General features: G+C 34.2%; 4 protein-coding genes across 5 annotated transcripts; 1 reads left to right on the forward strand and 3 right to left on the reverse strand.

The window, feature by feature from the left end:
- Nucleotides 1–5: 5 nt before the first annotated feature.
- LOC105325149 (protocadherin-23) lies at nt 6–6,962 on the reverse strand. Its single transcript, XM_034482623.2, has 14 exons — nt 6,809–6,962; nt 6,333–6,419; nt 5,896–6,075; nt 4,212–4,275; nt 3,832–4,007; nt 3,546–3,722; nt 2,838–2,956; nt 2,480–2,660; nt 2,071–2,229; nt 1,792–1,929; nt 1,523–1,645; nt 1,190–1,369; nt 712–911; nt 6–452 (listed from the first exon to the last, which is right to left on the reverse strand). Exons 1-14 carry the CDS (start codon nt 6,882–6,884, stop codon nt 45–47), a joined length of 2,268 nt encoding a protein of 755 aa, XP_034338514.2. The 5' UTR covers nt 6,885–6,962; the 3' UTR covers nt 6–44.
- A 1,316-nt stretch (nt 6,963–8,278) lies between these two features.
- LOC105325148 (GTP-binding protein Rheb) lies at nt 8,279–13,519 on the forward strand. The gene is made up of 8 exons (XM_011424572.4): nt 8,279–8,437; nt 9,933–10,004; nt 10,291–10,358; nt 10,720–10,802; nt 11,029–11,085; nt 11,411–11,461; nt 12,099–12,180; nt 12,849–13,519. The coding sequence occupies exons 1-8, from the start codon at nt 8,389–8,391 to the stop codon at nt 12,939–12,941; spliced, it is 555 nt and encodes a 184-aa protein (XP_011422874.1). The 5' UTR covers nt 8,279–8,388; the 3' UTR covers nt 12,942–13,519.
- A 1,810-nt stretch (nt 13,520–15,329) lies between these two features.
- On the reverse strand, nt 15,330–17,855 carry LOC105325147 (GLIPR1-like protein 1). 2 transcript variants are annotated; one of them, XM_011424570.4, is made up of 8 exons: nt 17,684–17,855; nt 17,451–17,594; nt 17,170–17,314; nt 16,869–16,972; nt 16,400–16,515; nt 16,165–16,298; nt 15,715–15,930; nt 15,330–15,481 (listed from the first exon to the last, which is right to left on the reverse strand). In XM_011424570.4, exons 1-8 carry the CDS (start codon nt 17,834–17,836, stop codon nt 15,471–15,473), a joined length of 1,023 nt encoding a protein of 340 aa, XP_011422872.3. In that variant the 5' UTR covers nt 17,837–17,855; the 3' UTR covers nt 15,330–15,470. The 2 variants fall into 2 exon arrangements, with proteins under 2 accessions (XP_011422872.3, XP_011422871.3); XM_011424569.4 differs by having other exon boundaries at nt 15,715–15,933.
- Nucleotides 17,856–20,233: 2,378 nt separating this feature from the next.
- LOC105325146 (GLIPR1-like protein 1) lies at nt 20,234–23,761 on the reverse strand. Its single transcript, XM_011424568.4, has 8 exons — nt 23,591–23,761; nt 23,185–23,328; nt 22,541–22,685; nt 22,245–22,348; nt 21,275–21,387; nt 20,995–21,197; nt 20,624–20,839; nt 20,234–20,454 (listed from the first exon to the last, which is right to left on the reverse strand). The coding sequence occupies exons 1-8, from the start codon at nt 23,732–23,734 to the stop codon at nt 20,444–20,446; spliced, it is 1,080 nt and encodes a 359-aa protein (XP_011422870.3). The 5' UTR covers nt 23,735–23,761; the 3' UTR covers nt 20,234–20,443.
- Nucleotides 23,762–24,145: the final 384 nt, after the last annotated feature.

Raw genomic sequence — 24,145 nt, forward strand, 5'->3', positions numbered from 1 at the left:
TCTTAAATACATACTACTTAGTACATTTGTATCTGTTACTTGGTTTATTGCTGTGCCATACTTTCAATTTTGGAGAATCCAACCTCTGATTTACTTATAAACTGATGCAATACCCAAGAAAAATAAAATTTGAAACTTGCCTCGGCAATGCATTCCACATAAACAGAAATGGATGATTGGGGAAATGTGGGAGCTGCCTCGTTTTCATGTTCTACATTTATAGACAATTCTGCTGAGTCACTCAGCCTTCCATCAGATATATACACTGTACACATGACATTCGTTGGGACCCCACTGATGTCCAAGTCATACACAGTTTTGAATTGAATGGACCCTGTTGAGGATCCAAATGAAAATCGACCTGTGTCGGCTCCACAGTCGAATTGGAATGTCAACGAATCTTCATCCGGGTCGTTGTACTTCCACGGAGGCGTAGGCAGTGATTGACCTGCCTTTAAAATATTAAAAAAAAAACTTCTTCAAGATTAATTCTATCGCTTCCGTCATCATCATCATCATCATGATCATCATCATCATCATCACCATAAACACAAAAAACCAACGGAACAAAATTGCTCAAAAATGTTAAATTCAGTATTTATTACTGAAATCAAATCGTTAAGATTACCGTATTGGGTTACAATAGGTTATTTCTAAAACCCAGCCCACAGAATTAATAACCATAAACACCCCATTGACCCCCTTCCCTACCGGTCCTTCTGTGGTGGAGACGGAGTAGTATTTCTGTAGGAACACTGGACTCTCGTTCTCATTAGTGATGTCGATGTACAGAGTCTCCTTGTCGTAGTACTTCCCGTCCGTCACGGAGAGGTCCATGCGGTACCTGTTGTTGTCGTCCTGTAGCTGCTCTCTGTCGATTGTAAACCATGAGCTGGTCCTAAGCTCGCCAGCTTAAAAAAAGATAAAACTTTAAGCTTAAATCAATATTTTAAGTCTTACTTGTATCATTTTAATTGTTGATTATATATTATAAACTAGTTTTTTTGTTTTTGTTTTTTTTTTTAGATTTATTTACATTGCTATATCTTGTCATATTTCTTTATATTGTGGGAAAAAAATGAAAAGTACAAAACAACTTTGTATGAATAAAAATGAATTTTAAATGATATTTTTTAATTTGTGTTCCTATTATACAAGTATAACTACTACTTCATAGAACCAGAATTACTTGTTTTGTCCAGTTCAAACAGACTGCTGCCTTCTCCGTGATTAAAAGAGGCCGCAAAGGTCAAAGTATCATGGGGGTCAGGGTCACTGGCCGAAAATGTATAAATAGACGTGGAAGGAGGCGTGTTCTCCATGACAGTCAGCGACTTGACATTTGTTAACACGGGTTTGTTGTTGACGTCTGAGTGAAACAACACAACAAATTCAGTTACCTCAGATTATTGTGACATTTAATTTTGATGAAGATGAATATTGTGCAATTTTTTACAGTAGGATTTATTTTATCACCAACCCCATTAATAATGACTATTTAAGTACATATACATGTACGTACTGACTATAGTGACCGCAATAGTCTGGCCAGTGACTGTGTTGTGTCCATCTGTCAGCGTCAAGGCCAGCGAGTATGCACTGTTAGAGCTGTGTAGTAGATTTCTATTTACTACCAACAACCCATCTGTAACGCAAAACAAAATTCTCCTATATCTGTCGTTATCGTAATATTTGTAGAACGAGTTTCGACTACTTTTCACTTTCACCACTCCTCTACAGTTTAATACAATTATCCATAATTCTCGATAAAGTTATAAAAAAACAACCTACTGTTTAACAAGAGGAACGGAGAGTTAGAAGGAGAACTGGACATGGTCAGCCAGAGGTCGTCATTTTCTGGATCAGATGTTGACACTGTAAATATGACATCGCCAATTCCAGCTTCTTCAGCATCCACTGTAACTTGCCCTTTATATGAGAATAGTATGGATTGTATATTCAGCTGAGAACATGCTCATGTACATGAATACGTTTAGTTATTACCGCTATATATAAGCATTTGGCTCATTATCATCATGCAGATTAAAAGAATTACTCTGTATAACTTACAGTACGTATTGTGAAACTGGGGGCTCTCGTTCCGCTTGATGCTGACTGTGTAGGTCCCGGTGGCTGTATTGGTATTGTCCGAGCACTCCAGTTGTAAATTATATGTATGCTTTGTGGAATAACTCAGCTGGGGCCAGTCATACACAAATATGTCGTACGCTGCGGTAAGATATGAAGAAAAGTTTCAAGGAATGCATACAGTGTATATACACATATATTCTCACGCAGACTAGCCAACTGATGGAAAATAGAAATATAAAGTTTTAGGAATGCAAAAGTCTATACGCGGACAAATTTATTGAAACTGGTTATGTCTGTTTTGTCAGCTTCTGTTTGAAAACAACCGGATTTCTTCAATGATCTATATACATGAGAAAAGTTTTCTATAGATGTAAACAAGATGTCTTACTTTTGACGGCATTCGAGGTTTGTCTACAGTGGAATGGGCCCTCGCTGGGGTTAGCGATGTCACAGTACACGGGGTCAGTGGTTGAGGAGTCACTGGTCACTATGGTGTAAAGGGACTGCTGGGTCTCCGTGTCCTCAAGCAGGTCCTTGTACTGGGCGTCTAGGTTCGTAATGGAAATAGGCTGAAACAGTGTCATAACTTATCAAATTAGCAAAGTTACATGTATATAAGTCGAATCACTGTGCAGTAGTATTTTAAACTACATTTATCTATGATTCTTACTTAAAAGATCACAGGATCAATTGTTTGGAAAAATGGAGAAAAGGCTTTAAAATTATTCTTATTTATGGTTCCTCACCGCATTCTGTACAGTGATGGTCAGTGTTCGCGAAGACTGGCGCATGCAGGCATTCATGATGTAAAACTCCATGGTATAGGTACCCTCAGGTATGTCATCAGTGGCCGTTTTTACTTCAACTACATAAAAAAAAACCCAGTGTTAACTCAGTCGTTAGATAGAACCATTTTAATAAGACCTTGGACTTTCGGTAGGACGTAACTATCTATTTCTTGCATCAAAAAGTTGAAAATGACGCTGGTTTCGTGTGAAATATACAAAGATTTCGTGGTATTAGGTTAAAAGCCAAACAGAACTTGTTGATGTCAAAGAGCCACTGCTGAGTGGCCAGCAATGAAATAGACATGTCTACGTCACAGTGCTGTTTGACACAAATACCCAAAGTTCAAGCTCTTGTTAAAATGGTTGTTGTTGAATTTATTTTAAAAGAAATAGACATTTTTGGACTTGCAATAATATGCCACCATACATGTACATGCAAATGTCGATTGACTGACCACACACAAGCGAACTTAGTCTACTAGTATATCGTTTTTAAAGCTTAAATATTTTATTTTAAAACTTTAAATTTGTTGCTGATCATTAAAGAGGATTTTGATTTCCATCCATTAAATACAAACGATAATCGGACAAGTAGTGTTAAGAAACATTAAATTGCAGAATATAGATCGAAGCACAGGCAAAAGCAAAATCAATATTTGATCTCACGAGTTGAAGTATCCAGGGTAAAGAATTGGCTGGAGTACAGCTTCTGTTCAATGAATAGGTCTGTGTTGAGAGTGGTTTGGTCAAGGTAGAAGAAGGTCAGGTCAAGGACTTTGGTTCCGCTGGGGGCGGAGTCCAGGATCGTAACGGAAGCTGGGAAGGTGAGGGCGGGTGTCGTCCCTGGTTATTCATTGAAAATATAGTATTTCAATATTTTGAATTAAAATTATTTTTTCATTACTTGTGCAAGATACCTGTTTTAAATAGTGTAAAATGGATCTGCGCTAACCTGCCACAATATTCGCCTGGACACCAAACAAGATGTTGTACTCTGCTCCCGTGACGCTGGACCAGTCAACAGTCTTCCCTTTCTTGATGTTTTCCTGCGATATCCCGGTAATGTACTTCACCATGATGTAGCTGGAATCTGTCCCGTGTCCAAAAACAGGGTACCCGCTGAAATACCTATAAAACAGAAAGCATCGTAAGAAGTAATTCAAGGAAAACAGGAAAAACAAAAAAGTCTGCAAAAATCTCAAAGATCTACAGCATAAAGAAAACTTTTATAACTCCTTTTTAGCGTATTTTAAATTGAGTTTTACATTTAGGTAGCACAGCTTAATTATAAAGTTTGATACTACGATACTCGTATAATCAAATATTTTGTACCATCCAATGAAATCTCCATTTTGAATCTGCAGTGTTGGATTTGATGCTTTGGTTAAAGTTGTTCCTGAAATAAATTTTGAAAACGAAATTCGTCATACAATCATTACGATACTATTTTCAGAGAGAGAGAGAGAGAGAGAGAGAGAGAGAGAGAGAGAGAGAGAGAGAGAGAGAGAGAGAGAGAGAGAGAGAGATCTTTTAAGTCATCGTATTGGTTTTATAAAGTTAACGTATATTAACTTTGAACCGCTAGGTTTTATAGAAAAGAAGTTGAGACATTTATCATGGAGTGAAATTTGAGTAACTGTTATCTATTCATAAATATACTTTTCTCTTTGTACAAGACAATAATTCACTTCATTTATAATTGCTTAATTATTTTATTAACTCTTACACCTCACCTTTGATTTAATTGACTCACTCATATTGAAGTTTTACTCTATGACATATGTCACTCGTGCTTAAGTGCTAATTTCTATTGTTTTCAATTCTTATTTATATTGTGTTATACACCATTGTTGGGAGAGAAGAATTAGGTTTCGGATTGTTCGGGTGTAGTTTTTGGATTCCCAGAAATCACCCATACCGACCTAAAGTTCAAATAAAGTGCGTTTTACCATCTAAAGCATTTTAGTTTTATTGTCGCCGGATATATAGAAACACCTTAATTTCCCCGGTGATAGTTTGGTGGAGATATCCTAAGGGTATTTTACCCGGGGCTGCTACATATACTTTGTAGCAGTTAGATCCTGCGTACCAGCAACCGAGCGAGTTTCCAAGAGTATCAACAAACGACGATAATACAACCCAAGAGCAGAAGATTCGACCGCCTTTTACGACCATATACCAACGTCGCTGCTTTTCGAGTTTTGGACATCCCAGGACTTTCACGGACATACTATACGCCTGGATCCCATCCAGCATGTAACAAGAGATGGATGACGTCATCCTGTGAACACTTGTTCTCGTTCTGTGTGTTTCGTGTGTGGATTTCTTTGCCATTATGCTAATATGTTCTTTTAAGCGACCGATTTATTGCATTCGAATCCTAGGAAAATTTTCCTGGTGTGGCGACCGACGACAAAGGTTCGTTTTAAATATGGTTCAGCCCAGAATGCCGTGTTGCAGTTGTGGATCTCCGCAATGTAGAACACATTTTGCATATTCCGGCCAAGACCTAAGCAAACGACGCTGAGCTACAGACCCCACATTCCCTACAAGTCATTCCGATGATCTTCTAGACAAGGACGTCTCATTTTTCGAAGCGCGAGGGAATTATCATGGAGTGAAATTTGAGTAACTGTTATCTATTCATAAATATACTTTTCTCTTTGTACAAGACAATAATTCACTTCATTTATAATTGCTTAATTATTTTATTAACTCTTACACCTCACCTTTGATTTAATTGACTCACTCATATTGAAGTTTTACTCTATGACATATGTCACTCGTGCTTAAGTGCTAATTTCTATTGTTTTCAATTCTTATTTATATTGTGTTATACACCATTGTTGGGAGAGAAGAATTAGGTTTCGGATTGTTCGGGTGTAGTTTTTGGATTCCCAGAAATCACCCATACCGACCTAAAGTTCAAATAAAGTGCGTTTTACCATCTAAAGCATTTTAGTTTTATTGTCGCCGGATATATAGAAACACCTTAATTTCCCCGGTGATACATTACCCACGTCCTCCGTTCTGACGTGATGTTCGCTGACCCCCGTTACAAGGAAGGTATCGTCCGGTAATCGATGGAAGACGACGAACTTGATATCACCTGTCGTCTTGGGGCGGAAGGTCCAGCTACTGATGTGACCACAGCAAGACGATGTGAACTGTTCCGCCTCAATCATCCACAACGTGCCTGAAAAAGAACGCAAACTGTTATTAATAAAGTGTGTGGGGTCCATTGTATGATGTGCCGTTTTGCAAACGTTCGTGTGCGTATGGGTGGTTTTTTTTTATTTATTTAATTTCATTAATTAGGAATGATAAAGATATACTTAAAGTACTACGAACAAATAGCTGTATTTAATTAATTCATTTTAAATTCATTTTTTAATTTTTCCGTTTATTTTTTTTTTTCCAATTTCATTTTTTTTCTTCTCAATGGACACTTACCTAGATGAGTGGAGCTGGATGAGAAATCAGAGGAGCTGTAGGAGCCGGGACTGACCCCCAGGGTGGTGGTGCCGCATCGTGGGTACGCTGTTATATAAACAGATCACATCATTGGTCTTATACACATGTACAGGTATGGTTGAAATATACGTCTTAGTTAAGATATCCATAGGCTATATTTATTCACAGTAGTTTGTCATTTATCTTGAATATTATCGATAATTCATGTTGATAACAAATTAATCTAGTTCATTCAATTAAATTATGACTAAAAATGACTTGTATCATCGTTGGAAATACCATTAAGTCTTGAATAAATGAGAATGCCCTCCACTGAAATACTTATCTTATTATTAATTAGGCAGCATACACGTATTTAAACTATTCCTAAATCATAGCAAGTTAAAAACATGTATCATTCCATTTCAAACAAATAATGAAAAAGAATTGTTGTTCATTATATATTTATGACATACCTCCTAAATCCTCTAAAGCTTGGGCGTAAGAAATAACGGGGATAATGAAAAAAGCCCAGAGATGACCGGAATTCATCGTAATTTCTTCAACACTATAAACTTCAACACTTCAAAAATTGCTATTTGTTAAAGTGATATAACTATTGTTTTAATAAGTTAAAACCCAAAGGAAAAACCATTCCGCTTAATTAACTTTAGACAATATATCTGTCGATCTAGATTAACAGAGATTTAAACACCTGTCATTTCCTCTACATCAATTTTGTTTGACTTACACAAAGCCCATGCCAAAATTGTAATATGAAATCCTTTTCAATTTTATTCTCTAAATACAATAGAAATGGGACGATTTCCAAAATGTTTAGCTAGATCGATACAAATGAACTGATTTAAAGACAGTTCGATTTTTGTTTTGATTTCTTTATTATGATTTATGGCATATGACTGACTTCATTATCTGATCATATCGGAAGACATAAATATCCATAAGTATAAACTATACACGTACGTGTACATGTGTGTATTATTCATTACATTGTCAACGTGTAGTATCACATCACAATTCTTCGAGTTAAAAACAACACATGCTTGCATGGGTTGTCGCATAAATTTCAATATATGCTTCAAAGCAAGAGCTCTTGAATTTACATACATTGAAAATATATATCGAAAGTGCGATCATTTTGAAAACTTTCAATTAAATTTATTTTACAAAATGTAAATCAAAACATTTTTGTGTAAGTGGACAAGTTTTTAAAAAAATGATATTTTTTGTTATATGAAAAACTATAATAAGTAACTTGTAATTCAAAAACTGAAGTATATGTCCCTTTTGTTCTGGGAGTGATCTAAACGTTACCATGTCATGCATGGAAAAATGAGAAAATCATGCTTCTTTTGTAAAGATATAGGATATGATGGTTTTAAAATTATGTCTTTGTTGCTCCACCGGGTAAAATTATAGATAAGATATTTTGAATTTTTCGAAAACATCAACCAAAAATGCCGGGTCTATTCTTTAAAGCTTTAAACTGCTTGGTTTAAAAAAAAAAAAAAAATAAGGTGACGTCCCTCCGGCATTGTTATTCTATTCAAAATCTACCCCCCCCCCCAAAAAAAAAATGAAAATGAAGAGTTACCATTGAATATTGTATTCTAAAAATCCATCTACTAAGTAGATTTCACCCATTTCAAACTTATTCTATCTATCTATATAACAGTTCTAGATACTAAGTATATTGTAAAATATGATACGCAAAGCGATTCGTTTGATATAATAAATTACTATATGGAAAATGCATGTAGGCCTAGTCTACATTGAAATTTATTTAGCAGACTAGCTCTGCCATTTTCTTGAATCAGTCGTACCTTGAACAATTTCTATTGGTGTAACACTTTTAATTAGCGAGTTAATCCATAATCCTGTTTGAGTTACTGACAATCGAATAAGTTGACGATCGACTTACTAATCTCCGTCGTAGTATTAAAGGGAAGTAATCCATGACTATGGTTTGAAACGAAACGTAAATTTGTTTTTTGTAACCTTAATTCAATTTTATTGACAAGAAGGCTGGACCAAGATGCCAGCAAAACAGAGGAGAGTGGCTCTCATGGGCTTTAGATCGGTTGGTAAGTGGTGAAACCATTTTTTTTTTACATTGACGAGGTTCTATTTTCAGGCATGGTTGCTTGAATGTTTGTAAACAATCTCACATTGTTATTATTGTGTAATTTAGTCAATAACAGGGTTACCTTCGGGATTTACAGCTTTACTTTGATTTCGTAAAAATAAATTCTACAAGATTTTATAGTTTTCTTGAATATTCTTTTTAAATACTACATGTAGTCTTTAGATTCTCCTAAAAATAGACAAGTTATATAACAGCTTTATAATATGCATTATTGTTAACTTGTCTTCACATACACGCTTACTATAAATGGTATATTGGTCTTTTATACAAATTACATGTACCTTTGTATTGTGTGATTGTCAATCTTATTCTCCAATTGGTTCCACTTAGTGAATTCATTCACCAGAATATTTCAAGCGCTGTAAGTTGCTGTTTCTTCAACCAGATGCTTCATGTAGGTGGTGAAATTAGTCTAGAGAGCTGCTTCACCAGTTTAATGTGCAAGTTTCGAACTGATTAATCTTATAGTCTGTCCCAAGATATTTTTGCCGCATATTTCCTTAAATTATTCAATATTTATAAAATACCTCTTGGTTCAGACGATGTTCATTCAATAGTATGAAAAAATCCCAAGATTTCCCCTTTGAAACGCCCCCTCTAGCTTGTCGGGTATCAGTACACGGCTAAAAATAAAAAGTCTACGAGGTTTTTCCATTGCCAAGGAGATGAAGACGCCCGGATGATAACGTTGAAAAATTGCGCGAGGTGTCCCGAGTATTTCCGAATGAAGAAAAGATGTCAACATTCCCCATTATAAATCTCCTTAGGAAATCTGTTTTCGTTCCTGTGAATTTTTACGAGGGAAAAATGATAATGTGTGAATGAAGTTATCTTGGGAATTTTCCCTTTCATTGATTTTAATTGCACTTCAGTCACAGGTATGTGTATTTTTATTAAAAACCATTCAAATATGCAGCATAAATATCTTGGGACAGACTATAGTTATTTTCACACAAATTTTTTTGGAAAAAAAAATACCAATTAATTCTTAAGTCAATTTACTACTGATATCGATACTTTACTTGCCTCAAACTTTCTCTTGAACACGCTAACTGATTTCGGAAGTTGAAGTATGTTAAATTCATGTTGAGGTCGAGAGTCACCATTTTTACATGTAAACAAACTGCACCACTTCATTTTATGGGGCAAGTGATGGTGTTTTAAAGAATATCAGAGGCAAGTTAAGTTTTCATATCTGTTGTAAAATGTCAGAGGAATTTTGGGAATTAGATACTTGTATAGAATGTGTGCAAAAATAACGTTTATTAGTCCAAAACTAGCAAAAAAATTTGTGCATCATATAAAATTGCAAATTTTTACTATGGGGGCACTGTAGCTCCCAGGTTGTTATTGGAAATTTTTCAGACTGGGAGCTACAGACCTGCAGCTACTTTAATGCATAGTAATGTTATTTATTACTTTTTTATTTACAGGAAAATCTTCTGTAACAATTCAGTTTGTGGAGAATCATTTTGTTGACTCCTATGATCCTACAATTGAAAATAGTATGTATGAAATTCAAGAACAAATTCAATTGGAAGTTTTACTTTGTATTGATTCTGATATTATATTTTGCCCTCAAAAGACATTTCTAATGCATCATATGAAAACATGACATTGTATTAAATACCAAAGGGAAATTTTCAAAGTTTGGCTCATTGGCTCTATCATTAACAAATTAAATTTCTTCTTAAAAGTTTTTTCATTGCTTTTATTTCTTTTGCTGAACATTGTTGGTAATGATGCTATCGCATTTCTTTTCTAAAAAAAAAACCACATTTTTTCATAAAGCTTTCCAGAAGACCCTAAAAATCCGAGGACAGGAATATTCTCTACAAGTGATTGACACAGCTGGCCAGGTACTTAATTGATAGTATAATAGTATTCAAAATCACAGAAAACATAATACATCACTGTAAAATCAAATATTATAATTAGAATTTTTTTTATGAAAATGACTCTGAAGTAGGCATCAAATCAATACTATTGCCATGCATAGTCCTTCTGAAACATATATTCGTTCATAGTTCTTTGTATGTTTCAGAAGTTGGAGAAATGATATCTTTTAAAAGTGAAGTTCATTTAATTTTATAATTTTGCATAAGATTTATTTCTTAGCTAAGTATTTTGATAAACAGTTTTGTATATTTATATATTTAAAGTGCAATCGATAAGCAGTGTAAAGATGGATTATTTTATGAAATATTATTGGTTTTGTAGGATGAATATTCCATTTTGCCCCAGTCTTATTTTGTGAATATAGATGGATATGTGTTAGTGTATTCTGTGAATTCAAGAAAAAGGTAAGGTTTCAAGGTTTGAGATGAAATGTCAAACATTTATTTTACCTTTCCATTATACAACTTTACAAACTTTGTTCACTTATTCGTCAGTTACCCAACATATTTTAGGTGGAGAAAAACTCATTTGTAGATCAGAAGTTTGTACAGATATTTGCGTAGTATTAATTCTACCCATGTATTGTTTTACACGAGCCATGTTTCTAAATCTTTCTAATTCAAATTTCAGCTTTGAAGTCGTCAAATTTGTTTATGACAAACTTCTGGACATGAAAGGAACTATCAAGTATGTTTTATTTACAATATATCTACATTCTCTATGCATGTATATTGTACAGTGTATACATATCTATACTATTATGTTCTACATAATTGGATTATTATGATGACCATTTACAAGTAGAATATCATTTTTTTAAATACATTGTTGATAGTGGAAAGTAATATATTAATTACATGCGTCCTCCCAAATAATTAGCAATGACTGTGTTTTAAGGAAGAAGTATTACTCCATTTTTGATAATGATAATAAAAAAACCTAGTATACATGTAAATGTGCAGAGAAATGTTCAATACTATATTGAAGTAAAAGCATTTCATTCTCATTGTAGTGGAGTGCCAGTTGTGTTGGTGGGAAACAAATGTGATCTGGCAACAGAAAGGTATGTTACATTCAGTTAACAAAAACACATGTATGCAAGTATTGGACTATATTTATATCCACAGAGTTTTTTCTCCTCTACAAGGGTTTATCAAAAAATGCTTCGAGTGATGCTATCAAATCATTAGTAGAAAAGCTACAAGAGTACTTGTACATATGGTGTTCATTACAGTTATATATATTAAATTGATCTTTGTTTAATATTACTTTATTTGGTAATTATTGATGATATAACTATCAGTGTCATGTAAACGAAGCATTACCTCAGTTATTATATACAAATACTCTATTTACATTTACATGTATGATTAGTAATGAATATCTGGTATATGTTTTTATTGACAAAAGTTCTTAAAGTATGTAAATGTATATGTCTTATACAATTATTACTTCAGGTTACAAATTTAAACTTAAAACATGAGTGTGGAAGAGAGGTATCTTACTGTGTTGGCTATTGTATTGATGTGACAGAGACACTTATTGTCTTTGCTGGGGTTTGAACTCAGATCCTCTGTCATACAAATCCAGCACTCTACCGATTGAGTTAAAGAGTTAACCCCCCCTCCTCCCAGCCAGAGATAGTAGGAATGCTTTTATCTTGCTTTAGCACATTGACACTTAAATTCTTGTTTTCGTAGAGAAGTACCATTTGAAGAGGGAAAGAGATTGGCTGACAGCTGGAAGGTGGCTTTTTTGGAGACCTGTGCGAAGGAGCATCACGTAAGATATTCTTTTACATATTTTGTGCAGGTTTTGTTCTTATAAAGATTTGGTAGAGTATATCAAAGCATGCCAAATCTAGAAGGGGGGGGGGGGAGACCATCTTAATCCTTTGGAAAATTCAAATTTTTGGAATTTACATTGCAGAATTTCCAAATATAGGTTTCAAACACCTCCCCACTTCATTGTCTTTACTGACAATTGCTTAGCTTAAGATGTATAAAATGTTTGCATTTGTGCAAAAAAAAAGCAAGACAAAAGCTGTTCTATTAGGGTATTTTGAAGCTTAACTGTAACTAAATCAACAAGACCATTTTTAAAAGTCTATGTTTTTATTTACATAATATGCACTTTTATTCATGTCAAAGATTTTAACTCGTGTAGGTTTAATATGTACAAGTATATGTACACTTACAGATTAGTCTTGGTATTTATAATTTTCTTTCCTAAATAGTTTTATTATAAATGATTTCAGTTGAAACCCTGGTTTTTACTAATTTACGCAATTTTTTGTGCGCGGTAAATTGCAGCATTTTACTATGGGAGGCACCGTAGCTCCCAGGTCGTTCATTTAAATTTTTTTCAGACCAGGAGCTACAGACCTGCAGCTAGTTTTCCCCCAATTACAAGCAGGAATTTAATTGTTAATACCTTTTAATTTTCTACAGAGTGTGACAGAAGTTTTCACCCAGATTATCCTGGCCATTGAGAGGGCAGAAGGAAACAATCCAGACCAGAAAAATTCATGTGTGTTATCTTGATGACAATATTGCATGATTTACTCCTCTATATTATCAATGTAAATTCAATGTATATGCACTGAAGAATTTATTTGTAATGTATATTAAATTTCTAATGAATGTACAATGATGTTGTATTGTTTAATGTGAGAGAGGGTCATCTCAGGTGAAAATGGCTTATTTTATATTTATTTTATCTTTGTTAATGGATTTGAAATTAAGAATGGCAACAATACTAGTAAATAATTTACTGGAAAATGCATATTATATTCCTCATGCACAATTGTAATATTACATTTGAGATCAATTTTTATTAGAATATTGATGTAAATATTGTACAACAAACAACACAAGGTTTTAGAGAAGAATATTAAAACCAATGGGATGTTGATGAATTGTACCTCTGGATCTTGTTTTTGAGCTACATTGTAAATCATGTTCTGTGAATGTCAGGAGTTTTGTTTTATTTGTTGCAATGTTTCAAAATACGAATGTTTTAACAGTTACTTTACAAATTTAGTCTGTGGGTTTTCTGTGAAACCGACCGAGTCATCAAATGTTTAATGGATTCTTCATGCAATAAAATGATACACATTTTAGTTCATGCGTCATTTATATGTCCCACTATGATATGTCTGTCTTCTGTTTATCTGCATGTTTTGTCACACTCTGCAGTTTAGGCTGTTTCAAAGAAACAGCACAATATATTTTCTTATCAAACTTCAAAGAAAGAACCATTCAAATTAAGACTAAGACCTAATTTTTTTTACCTCTTTATTTGAGAGGTTGCTAAACAAATTAGCTGAATTAAAAACAACTATAATATACTTGTATGTACATGTACTTGACATTCTAGTGACCTTTTGTCACATTTCCAAACTCTTTCTTAAAGAAAAGAAAAATAGGTACATAATGTGTTGAGCGAGTATGGTACTATGTCTGTAATTGCAGCGTGGTGGTTGCTTAATCAGCATTCACATGTTTTGATTTCAAAATGTCTACTGCGTGCCGCCAGGAGAGGTAACTCGGTTGTCTGACCTGTTACACGCCTAATAAAGAGGGATTTACATTAGTATAATCTTCTATGATGAGTAAGTTGTCGCTCGTTCCTCCCTTGAAAATTCATTTCTTGGCCTTGTAAAATATTAATTTATGATCATACGAAACAATATTATAATATCGATATATTTACAAAATATACCCGTAGCTACTAAGTCTCACCCCCCCCCCCTTTTTTTCAGAACAAAAGGTATTTTAAGATTTTCATGATGAATTTTGAATAAAACCAGTTATATTTGCAACTTTTACAATATTTTTTTCGTAAATAGATAATATTAAATTTTATACAATATGTGTACATAGGTTTCATAAAGACTGCTTGTGCTTGATAGTCAGCAAGATGAAAACATCCTATTATAAAATTATAAAATATGCTATTATTCCATATTATCCCGTTTTCCTTATTTAATTTCCTGGTTGATGATAACAAACTGTTTTGGTGCCAATGTTGGCTGCAGGTGCGTTGCATCAAGGGTTGGGGGAGCAGGGAGCCCCTTTACGCGAGCTTGTAAAAAGTGATAGGGAAATTATGAAATAAAGCAATAAAGCATGATCTAAGTTTTAGGTAATATCTCTATTTTTATTTTTATCGTTCGGATACGTCTTCACCCCCCCCCCCCCCCCCGCCCCCGCCTCCTTCCCCAGATAATCGAACATGCTAGAACTGGATCACAAAGATCTCCAATGTCCAATTAATTGCATACTACAAATATACCAATTGCAGTTGTAGCGGCCCGAAACTAACCACATACCTAAAAGAAGTATAATGGATTTTTTGTGTGTGATTTGAAAGGGGGATCTTAAACATCTCGATCCCTTCATAAAAAAGATGATAGTTAATGCTAATATGATTGCGTAATTGCGTTTTGCTAACGTTTCACACGCACACTCTGAAATTTTTGTAGATTAAAACGGTCTGAATTGGCGTGAGATAATCGTTTTAATATTTGCCAAAAACAAATTTACACATCATTGGAACCTGAAATTGAAATTTAAAGTTCGCAGGAACTTGGTTTTAAGTGTGCTAGACTTTACTTGTGTATGCATTATTATATTAAAAAATGCATTAATTGAAAATTTCATAATAAAAGCACCCCACAAAAGGGCAAACTAGGTCCTTTTAATCAATTCAACATTCCAACTATCAATTCAATATTTTTAGTAACTGCCACGGTGACAGATATAGAGTTGTATGCAAAGAAAAATTTTCTGGGATTGGTTTGTGGCAAGATGAGAGAGAGAGAGAGAGAGAGAGATTATGTCTGTTATTTTCTTCGTAAATGAGACATGTCTCATGCATTTACTTTTGTGATCAACCATTACATGATATTAAAAATCATAAAATCCATAAAACTTGCATTTTACATTTATTGGAGGGCAGTTGATTATTATGCTATTTATACTATTAATGATATTTGTATCCGGGATATCAGCACAAATGTCCAATTTCACCAAAAGTTCTTTTACCAGTACTGGCATCAAATCACCTCCTTATTTTGAACCTAATAATAAACAAAACATTTAAAGGGTTTTTTTTTTAAATAAGCTGTTATTTGATGTTTTTTAAGCAGCAACTGTTATAAATCAAAACATTTTTTTATCTAATACGTCAAAGACACTTTATTCATGTAACTATGTTTCCTATATTCATATACATTAACAATACATAAGTAAAGACTAATGTAATTTTGTATATTAAGAATACTTAAAATTATAATAAGTATGTGTATAATACCACACTTGGGCAGGCCACACGGCTCCACGTAGTAACTGCCGGGTTGATAGTAACACACGGGTTCAGTGACGCCGTAGGCGGAGAAGTAGTTCCTGCAGTAGTTATTTGAGGGCAGAAAATCGTACACACTGGACCACACAAGACAGGTCTTCCCAGAAACTGTTGTACTTGCTTGTCCTTGATAGTTTGATCCATCCCCTTCAAAACAATCGCCATCTTCCAAAAACAACAAAACACAGATTAAACAAAATTGATTCGTGTACTGAGTACGTCACTAAACTTATATACACCAGACGCTTAATATGCTTTTTGACATAACGAAAATAATTATAAGCTGTCATGAGTTTCATTAACCTGTAAAGTTAAAATATATTTCGGAAATAATAATCTAAAGGTAAAATGTAAACTTTTTTGTATATATTATTTCACTAGAGTTACAGGCTTGTGTACCTGTCGTGGACGAGGTTTGTGAACCATTGCTGTCGCCTCCACTGACGCATAGGCCATTCGAACACGAGTAACCGCTTGGACAAGAAGTGCACGGCGTCCCAGTCATGTACGGCTGCTGTCCGTTGTAATTGCCGCTAAATATTTATAAGATATGGAAACACCATTATTAGAGAGGAACAGTGTAGAAAAAAAGCGCGAACTCTAGAGGAGATACGCTTGAATCATAATTACGTACCCTTGGCCGTAGTTGCAAACCACTATGGTTCCGCCGTTAAAACTTGTTGGCAATCCGGTGAAAGTCGGACATGTATGCGATGCACATCCAACGTACTCAGAGTTTGCCCAAACCACCTGTAGAGTGGATAGGTATTAGAAATAAACATAGAAAGAATGGTCGTGAATAATCAAGCATACTTAACATTTATAAAACGGATGCTGACCACTGTTTAGTGCAACAACAATAAATATTCAAAAGAATTACATTGCATGCATGTTAAAGTAATAAAATAAATTCTATAGGCAAAAATATTTTATTGAAATGCCTATATTTTGCGTCTACTTTTTTCAACGATTCGTATCTTTTTCCTTTTTTTTTTTGGTTGACGTATATATAGAAATACGTGTTTGCAATTTAATAACATCAAACAACAGAGCATTGTAATTAAATTAAAATATCGTGTCAAAAGTCAGAAGAAGGTTCTAACCTGGGTGTAATGGCCGCACACTCCTAGACACGCCTGGTTGGTGTAATTGTAGGAAGATTTTTCGCTGTCCCAGGACTGTACAGCAGATTTAGGATCAACCGAACCTAGTTTATAACAATCACTGCGATGCCAAATTCAACATTGTATGATCAGGCATAAGGGTGTGTACATATCACACTATATATGCATGAAGCATTACGAAATAGATATATTAGAAACAGTTGAAAAAAAACAAAGACCTCTAAAATGCAAATCATTGTCGATGGAAGATAAGAAAACGAGCATGATTTAAAAGACTTACTGACGGAGGTTGCATACAGGTTTTCGCCCACATAGGTGAACTGGGAAGTCAGTGCCTTGGTATCTGTGGTCCTAGCCGGGTTGTGGGCCCAGTTACATTGCTGCGCATAGTTCCGCGCAACTTGTGCCAATTCATTACTCCATTTCTAAAGCAGTACAAAATATTTCAATTACTTAGAATTGAAGAAATGATTTTCTTGATAGCAAATTGGACCACACGTTAAAAGAGCTAGTGTTATTTTTTTTCTACAGACTGCAGTGAAACAGTTGCAACTGACTTACAATTTTCTTCATGTTGGCGGCCTTTGGAACAACATTAAACCTCGCCTCGTTGTGAGCATCTAAAAACTCCTGCTCCTCTGTTGTGGTTTGTCGTCGTCTGCGAAGAACCTTGACCTCTTTAATTTTTCCTTTTGGATTGGATATCTGATCAATAGATTTTTTTAAAGATAACATCTTACTTTAAAGTTGTATATTCTCACAATTAGACAACTTTCAAGTATACGTAAACTTACCTCCAGATCTAACTCTCTCCGAAGGATTCTAGCACCTGTTTTTGTAGGAAATCTAACCTCAAATGGCATCTTTTGTTTAACAGTTGCCGATTCAATAGCTACACCAGATAGCAAAAGCACGAGTGTAACCACCACAAACATGGTCAACTGCATCCTTTTGAATTTACTCGGAAATACTAGAAGCAAAAAACGGAGTCGTCCTTTTATATCATAATCTCCTCTGTTCAGAATAATTTGTATTTACTATACGTGTCAGAAATTGTCCGACACTGTATTGACTTTTGCAAAATTTCTTCCTATTATAAACAGATAAACTTCATTTTAAACGAAGCTTTAATTAAAATGTCCGATACATCACCTGCCGTTCAGTTTTCCAATTGGTTGTTCAGCTGCTTAAAATTTATATTGTGAAAGGGGGAGGGGTAAACATCTTGTGTTATCACGTTTTTAACTGCTGTCCTACACAATTAAGATAATTAATTAAAAAGAAGTAGATGACATCAATTCATAAACAATTCATAAACTATGACATCAAATCCCTTTAATATGATATTCTAATAGCATATCATATCAAGAGAACAGAACAATATTACATACCTCCAAAATTGTCTAAAATAATTAGACAACGAAGAAACACATGAAGAGGGGGGTCTCCACGAAAAATAACAAAATTATGTCGGAAACATTGCGACCGTAGACGTTATGTTATCTCCCCCCCCCCCCTTTGAACGATCTCTCTCTCTCTCTCTCTCTCTCTCTCTCTCTCTCTCTCTCTCTCTCTCTCTCTCTCTCTCTCTCTCTCTAACAGAGACGTGAGGTTAATATGAATTTTAATATGATTTGTCCTCGTTTGTTTTTACAATTAAACATTTTGTTAAATAAATTAAAACTTTGTTATCGACACTATTGAGATACTATGCTTAACATGCTATTGAATTTCACTATGATCTATATGTAAAGTTGACATGGATATCAATATGAGGTCAGATTCTCGATCGCTTCTTAAATCAAATACTAGTCTAGTGCAATGTAGTAGTTTCTATCTCTAATGAATAAATGCAGGAGTGTTTGATAATCAAATCTAAATTAAATACAGGAAAACTCGGTTATATAGCGAAGTCCTATGGACCAATCCAATAAATTTACTTCGTAAAATCCGTAATTCGTCATACATGTATCCTTATCACGAATTCGTTATATTCACTATTATAATAGCAAATTCACTATATATGTGTACATGTTTTCTTTCATTAGACCACGATTTTTGCAAATTGAGGATTCGGAAGAAATTACATTCTTTTGACACTAATCATAATCGGATTGTTAATTGAAGAATTTATGTGAAAATAAAATCATTTAAACTTCTATGTCAAACTTTTTAAACAGTAAATAAATTCGTTAAAAAAAATTTAAATTTCGTCATTATTCACCTGTATGGAACTCAAAATCAGTTCGCTATATCCGTCAGTCGTTATACATGTATATGAATTCGTTATTGCCGTAAAATTTTGTAAAGATTTGTTAAAGGTCACGATTTTGGTCAAAAATTATTTTTCCGATTTTAATATTTACAATGAATCATAAAGGCACTTTTAATAGGCAACCAAAATTTGATTGTCATTTGTTGAGTTATAAGCGAGTAAAAGAGCTTGAAATTCTTCGCTATGTAAACAAAGCGTTTGTTTACATTTTGAACGTTGAAGTAAAAATTTCAGTTTTAAACCGAAAACAAATGTTTTAAACGTTAGGAAGTGATTACCTATGCTTAGAATAAATAAAAAGATAGACAAATAAGCTGGAAAAAAGATTTTTTACTGGTAATGTATATTGAACCTATGTAAACAAAAACAGAGCACGAGCCTTGTTTACATGGCAAAGAATTGTGAGCCCTGTATCTTGCTTATAACTCTACGAATGACTCTCAAATTTTATTTGATCATTAAAAAATAAGCATTGTAAATAATAAAAACATAAATATAGAATTTGATCAAAATCGTGACCACGCCCCATTAAGAATATTAACAGGGACTCAAAACACTTCCTATATGCGAGATTTTGCTATATCCTTGTTCGTACTAAACTTGTTTGTAGCAAAGCACTAAAGGATTCTACAAAACATTCAAGCTGCTATAAAATTGTTTTTGAATAACTCTGAAATGATGGTGAAGTTGAAAACAATTCAGCTATATTCGTCTATCCAATATCATGCACAGAAGTTTCGGAGCCGCTCAAGCTTTTTAAAGAACGGAACAGTTCCAAATCCTAATTCTTACCAAACTAAAGATGGTCTGTTTAAGGTCGGTTCTTGAATTCGGTAAAACTTTAGAGGAATTTGTCAAATGAAATATTTACAAAAGGAAACAGTAATTGCGTATTTGATCATTTCTGAAAATTCGCAAAAAGAAATCATCGACCTCCCTCAACATTTATTATTTCTCTTCAGGACCTTCACTGGATACATAAATCGATATCGGGAAGTTTCCTTTATAGAACCGTTGTTAAGTGTGTCATATTTTTTTTTAAAATAAAAAAGTATGAAAAAAGCCAGAGTATAGATGCTTGTTTTTATTAGAAACTTGAAAAATGAATCACAAAACAAGAACATATTTTTATAACAAACAACTGTTATTATTTATCTTAAACATTTAGCTTTAGGAAAGACAAGGAGAGCCAAGTATTCATAAATATAAAATGATCCAGTGTCACATCCAAGGGGCGTAGGTCTGTACAGATCCATTAAACCACCAACAATGCGATTCATTATTTCTTTCCTGCAAGATCAGTAAACAAAATTAATGTTAAATAAAAAGTTTTAAAATCTGAACGCGTTACATGTCAGACGACAACATTGGTTTCTAAATTTTAAGCACATGTTGGACATTTTCTTAGATTTTACGGACTTTGATATTGGAGAGAATGTTGAAATATAACTTTTTATACCGCATTTCGGAACTCCACAAGACTCTACGTAGTAAGTCCCGGGCACCATGTAACAAACGGGCTCTGTGAAGCCAAAGTTTGCAAAGTAGTTTCTGCAGTAGTTGTTGCTGGGAAGAAACGAATACACTCCAGACCAATTTAGACAGGTCTTTCCACTGACGGTAGTACTAACAAAGCCCTGGTATGTCGACCCGTCCCCGGTATAACAGTCCTCGTCTGGAAACACGTTTAAAGTTATATCAATTACATCTTATTTGATAATACAATGAATACTGTACCAGACACTAGAACCTTACTTTATCTGAGAGTGATTACTATAATTGTAAAACGAGTTGCTTTCTTAGAGATTCAATTTGCTGAGTTTATTTTACCAGGAACATCCCCGTATCCAGTGTTAGTGGTCTCTGTGTTGGTGGACGAAGAGTCTCCACTTCCGCTTCCGGAAGATGTGCCAGACCCGGAACTTGTACTGTCACTTCCGTCCACACAAAGATTATCTGAACAGGAATAACCCCCGGGGCAGGAACTGCACGAGGCTCCAGATACATATGGCTTCTCCCCATTGTAGTTGCCACTGTAATTGATTAAATAAATTATCAAATGTTGAGAGAAACAGATAAAAAAAGTTTTAAGTAAGACAGGAATCGTTACCCATTTCCGTAGTTGCAGACGACAATCGTTCCACCGTTGAATGAAGACAATCCCGTTATAGAAGGACACGTCTGACTGGCACACCCCACATACTCAGAGTCCGCCCACGCCACCTGTACACCAATTAATGGACAATATAGCACATAACATGACTGTAATCATACTAATAACTAGTGACGTTAATCGATTGCAGAACTGCTAATCGGTTCATCGCAATTCTTAGCGACGGATTAACCGATTACTTGTATCAAACTACACAATTTTTTCATATTATTCTTCATTTGTATTTGCCAAATACACCACGACAACCACGACAGAAATATTCTGTTTAAAGTATGAAAAATATTCATCACAAATTTAAAAAAAAAAAATGTAAAAGAAGGAGCAAACATGCATATGTCACAATTTTGTACCAGTTCAATGTCTCAAATAAAATGTGATCGACAGATCAATCAAAGTTTTCATATGACAATCTCTAGAAGCCTTATTTGAAGTAATATTCTTTTCGGATCTTAAAATTATGTACATGTAAATGTATGTGCCCAATATATATGTGCCCAATATAAGCAAATGCATTTGTTTTTAAAAATTAAATTTCCAAAAAAGGAATGGCAAAAAAAACCCTCGTTAAAAATAGCTAAGACAATGATAATAAACGCAGTACTCAACGGTCAGTGGTTCATTATGTATTAAAAAAAAAAGCTGAACAAGACAGAACATTTTATACGAGGAACTGATTACTGACAGTGTAACCGGTTACCATCGGTCCAACCGAGTAATCGATTAACCGGTTGGGATTTATATATGATAAATTTATTAAAAAGAGACAAATTGATAAGAAAGATCCTGGGCGAATGCGCGCGTGTGATTTTTGTTACTCGTTTAATACTGCCATTTTAACATATAAATGCAGTGTATAAATAACTATCATATCGAACAAATGGACAATATGCTAGTACATGTATTATACCTGTGTGTAATGTCCACAGACCCCATAACAGGTCTGGGAGCTATACGTGTAGTCGTTCTTTTCACTATCCCAAGCCTCCACTGCGGAACTTGGATCTACAGTACCTGCACATGAAAGAGAAAATAACATTTTCTCACTTCTATAAACTCGAATAGGTAAACTTTCGGTATCTTGACCTAGTATAATTTCCTTTGGTTCTGTTAATGATCTGGATATTGTTATAGTAAAATATATTCTTCTACATTATTTCAATTAAGTTTAATTGTAATTAAGACTCTCATAAAGTCAGTTTTTACTTCTTGAGGTGACGTAAAGGTTTTCGCCGACATAGCTGAACTGTGACGTCAGAGCCGATGAGTCCGTGGTTCTTGCAGAGTTATGCCCCCAAATACATTTGTTTGCATAATTCTGAGCTACTTCAGCGAGCTCATTGCTCCATTTCTATTAAAAAAAATTAAAACAAAAATAAAATGCCATCCTCTTGCTCAAGTTAAACTCTTGACGTGAATTGAATTGTCCGATCCTATTTCATTTTGAAATAAAATATTGTTTTAACTAAACTAAAAAGTCCAATTCTTTTTTAAAAGTAATTTTAGATTATTGGTTAAACAACGCTCACGGTTGCCAATATCATATGTAGGAACATGCGTTTGCCTGTATACCACAGAGTAGTTTATGAGGACCTATCCAGATCTTATCTATATATTTCTTCATGAATGACAAATAAATCGTATTAATAATAGAACATCGATACATACGTGGATTACCAAAACTAGCCAATAATTGCCATTATTAAACGGCATAGATTACATACATAAGTATAAATGATTATTGTCAGCTGATCAGAAAAAAATGTCATTCTTAAAATTAAAATATGAATTATTTGAAGCGTAGATACTATGGTTTTTACATGTCTTGATGTTTAGAGAAAATATGTTACCATTTTCTTCATATTAGCGGCGGTCGGTACAACAATAGATCTTGCTACATTATGAGCGTCCAGGTATTCCTGCTGGGCAGAGGTGCTCTGTCGCTTCTGTCTGGTGCCTCTGGCAACTCTAACCCGGCCATTTGGGTTAGATATCTGTAGAGGAACCGAGCAGAATCAAATAGATATCTCACATGGAGGACACTTCAATACACCGTTTAATTAAAATAAAACACATTTTCTAGACTATTGGCAAGAGATACGAAATGTTCCGGATGTTTTCCAAACTACAACGAACGCGTTTTTATAGAACAATGTTACACATTTCATATGCATATTCTGAAAAGTCAATTTAGAGATAAACCTTTGTTAAAATTTCGTATGCAATACAATAAAAAGCTATTAACAACAAATTTACCTCTAGGTTGAGGCTGCGCAATACGTTCTCCAAGTCCTCTGCCTCTTTTTCCACTGTTATTGCATAAGGAAGCTTGAATTTCGCCGCTGCATCCGCATATGCTGCCAGAGACAAACAACAACAAACTACGATCAAAACCTTCATTGTGGAGACAACAGATATCTGAATTAGTTTTTTCAGAATTCCCTTTTATAGCATCTTTTTCAATCTCATTTATTGACGTCAAAATGTTTGTTAAGACTATATGTCCATATTAGTATTTCTTTGAGACATAATCAAGACTGTCTTAGTGTCTTTGAATACTAACGAAAAGCGGCATGAAAAGTCACGGTTACAGTTTGCTGTTCAATACATTAAACATACACCTACCAAACAGTGTGTACTCTAATTAAAAAATGAAACAACGCCGACCGAAAACCTATTAAACTACTATTGGTGCCATTTCTGTACATGAATGTTGATAGAAAATTCCATAAAATTCACAATCTACTATGTACACAGTAATTTTCTCTAACTGAACAAGGTCACAATTACTGTAATAGGGTGGGAACAGGG

This window comes from Magallana gigas, chromosome 5 (genome assembly GCF_963853765.1).
Source record: "Magallana gigas chromosome 5, xbMagGiga1.1, whole genome shotgun sequence".
Taxonomy (NCBI): domain Eukaryota; kingdom Metazoa; phylum Mollusca; class Bivalvia; order Ostreida; family Ostreidae; genus Magallana; species Magallana gigas.

Excerpts from the sequence above, each read along its gene's own strand:
- LOC105325149 (XM_034482623.2), bottom strand. The coding sequence starts at position 6,884 with ATGAATTCCGGTCATCTCTGGGCTTTTTTCATTATCCCCGTTATTTCT. Across the intron at positions 3,723-3,831 it reads CCAGGCGAATATTGTGGCAG|GGACGACACCCGCCCTCACC; the intron begins GTTAGCGCAGAT and ends ATGAATAACCAG. Across the intron at positions 2,661-2,837 it reads CCATCACTGTACAGAATGCG|CCTATTTCCATTACGAACCT; the intron begins GTGAGGAACCAT and ends ACACTGTTTCAG.
- LOC105325148 (XM_011424572.4), top strand. The coding sequence starts at position 8,389 with ATGCCAGCAAAACAGAGGAGAGTGGCTCTCATGGGCTTTAGATCGGTT. Across the intron at positions 10,359-10,719 it reads TGATTGACACAGCTGGCCAG|GATGAATATTCCATTTTGCC; the intron begins GTACTTAATTGA and ends TTGGTTTTGTAG. Across the intron at positions 11,462-12,098 it reads TGTGATCTGGCAACAGAAAG|AGAAGTACCATTTGAAGAGG; the intron begins GTATGTTACATT and ends TTGTTTTCGTAG.
- LOC105325147 (XM_011424569.4), bottom strand. The coding sequence starts at position 17,836 with ATGCAGTTGACCATGTTTGTGGTGGTTACACTCGTGCTTTTGCTATCT. Across the intron at positions 16,516-16,868 it reads TGTGCGGCCATTACACCCAG|GTGGTTTGGGCAAACTCTGA; the intron begins GTTAGAACCTTC and ends TCCACTCTACAG. Across the intron at positions 15,934-16,164 it reads ACAAACCTCGTCCACGACAG|AAGATGGCGATTGTTTTGAA; the intron begins GTACACAAGCCT and ends TGTTGTTTTTGG.
- LOC105325146 (XM_011424568.4), bottom strand. The coding sequence starts at position 23,734 with ATGAAGGTTTTGATCGTAGTTTGTTGTTGTTTGTCTCTGGCAGCATAT. Across the intron at positions 22,686-23,184 it reads CCGCTAATATGAAGAAAATG|AAATGGAGCAATGAGCTCGC; the intron begins GTAACATATTTT and ends TTTTTTTAATAG. Across the intron at positions 20,840-20,994 it reads TGGATACGGGGATGTTCCTG|ACGAGGACTGTTATACCGGG; the intron begins GTAAAATAAACT and ends ACGTGTTTCCAG.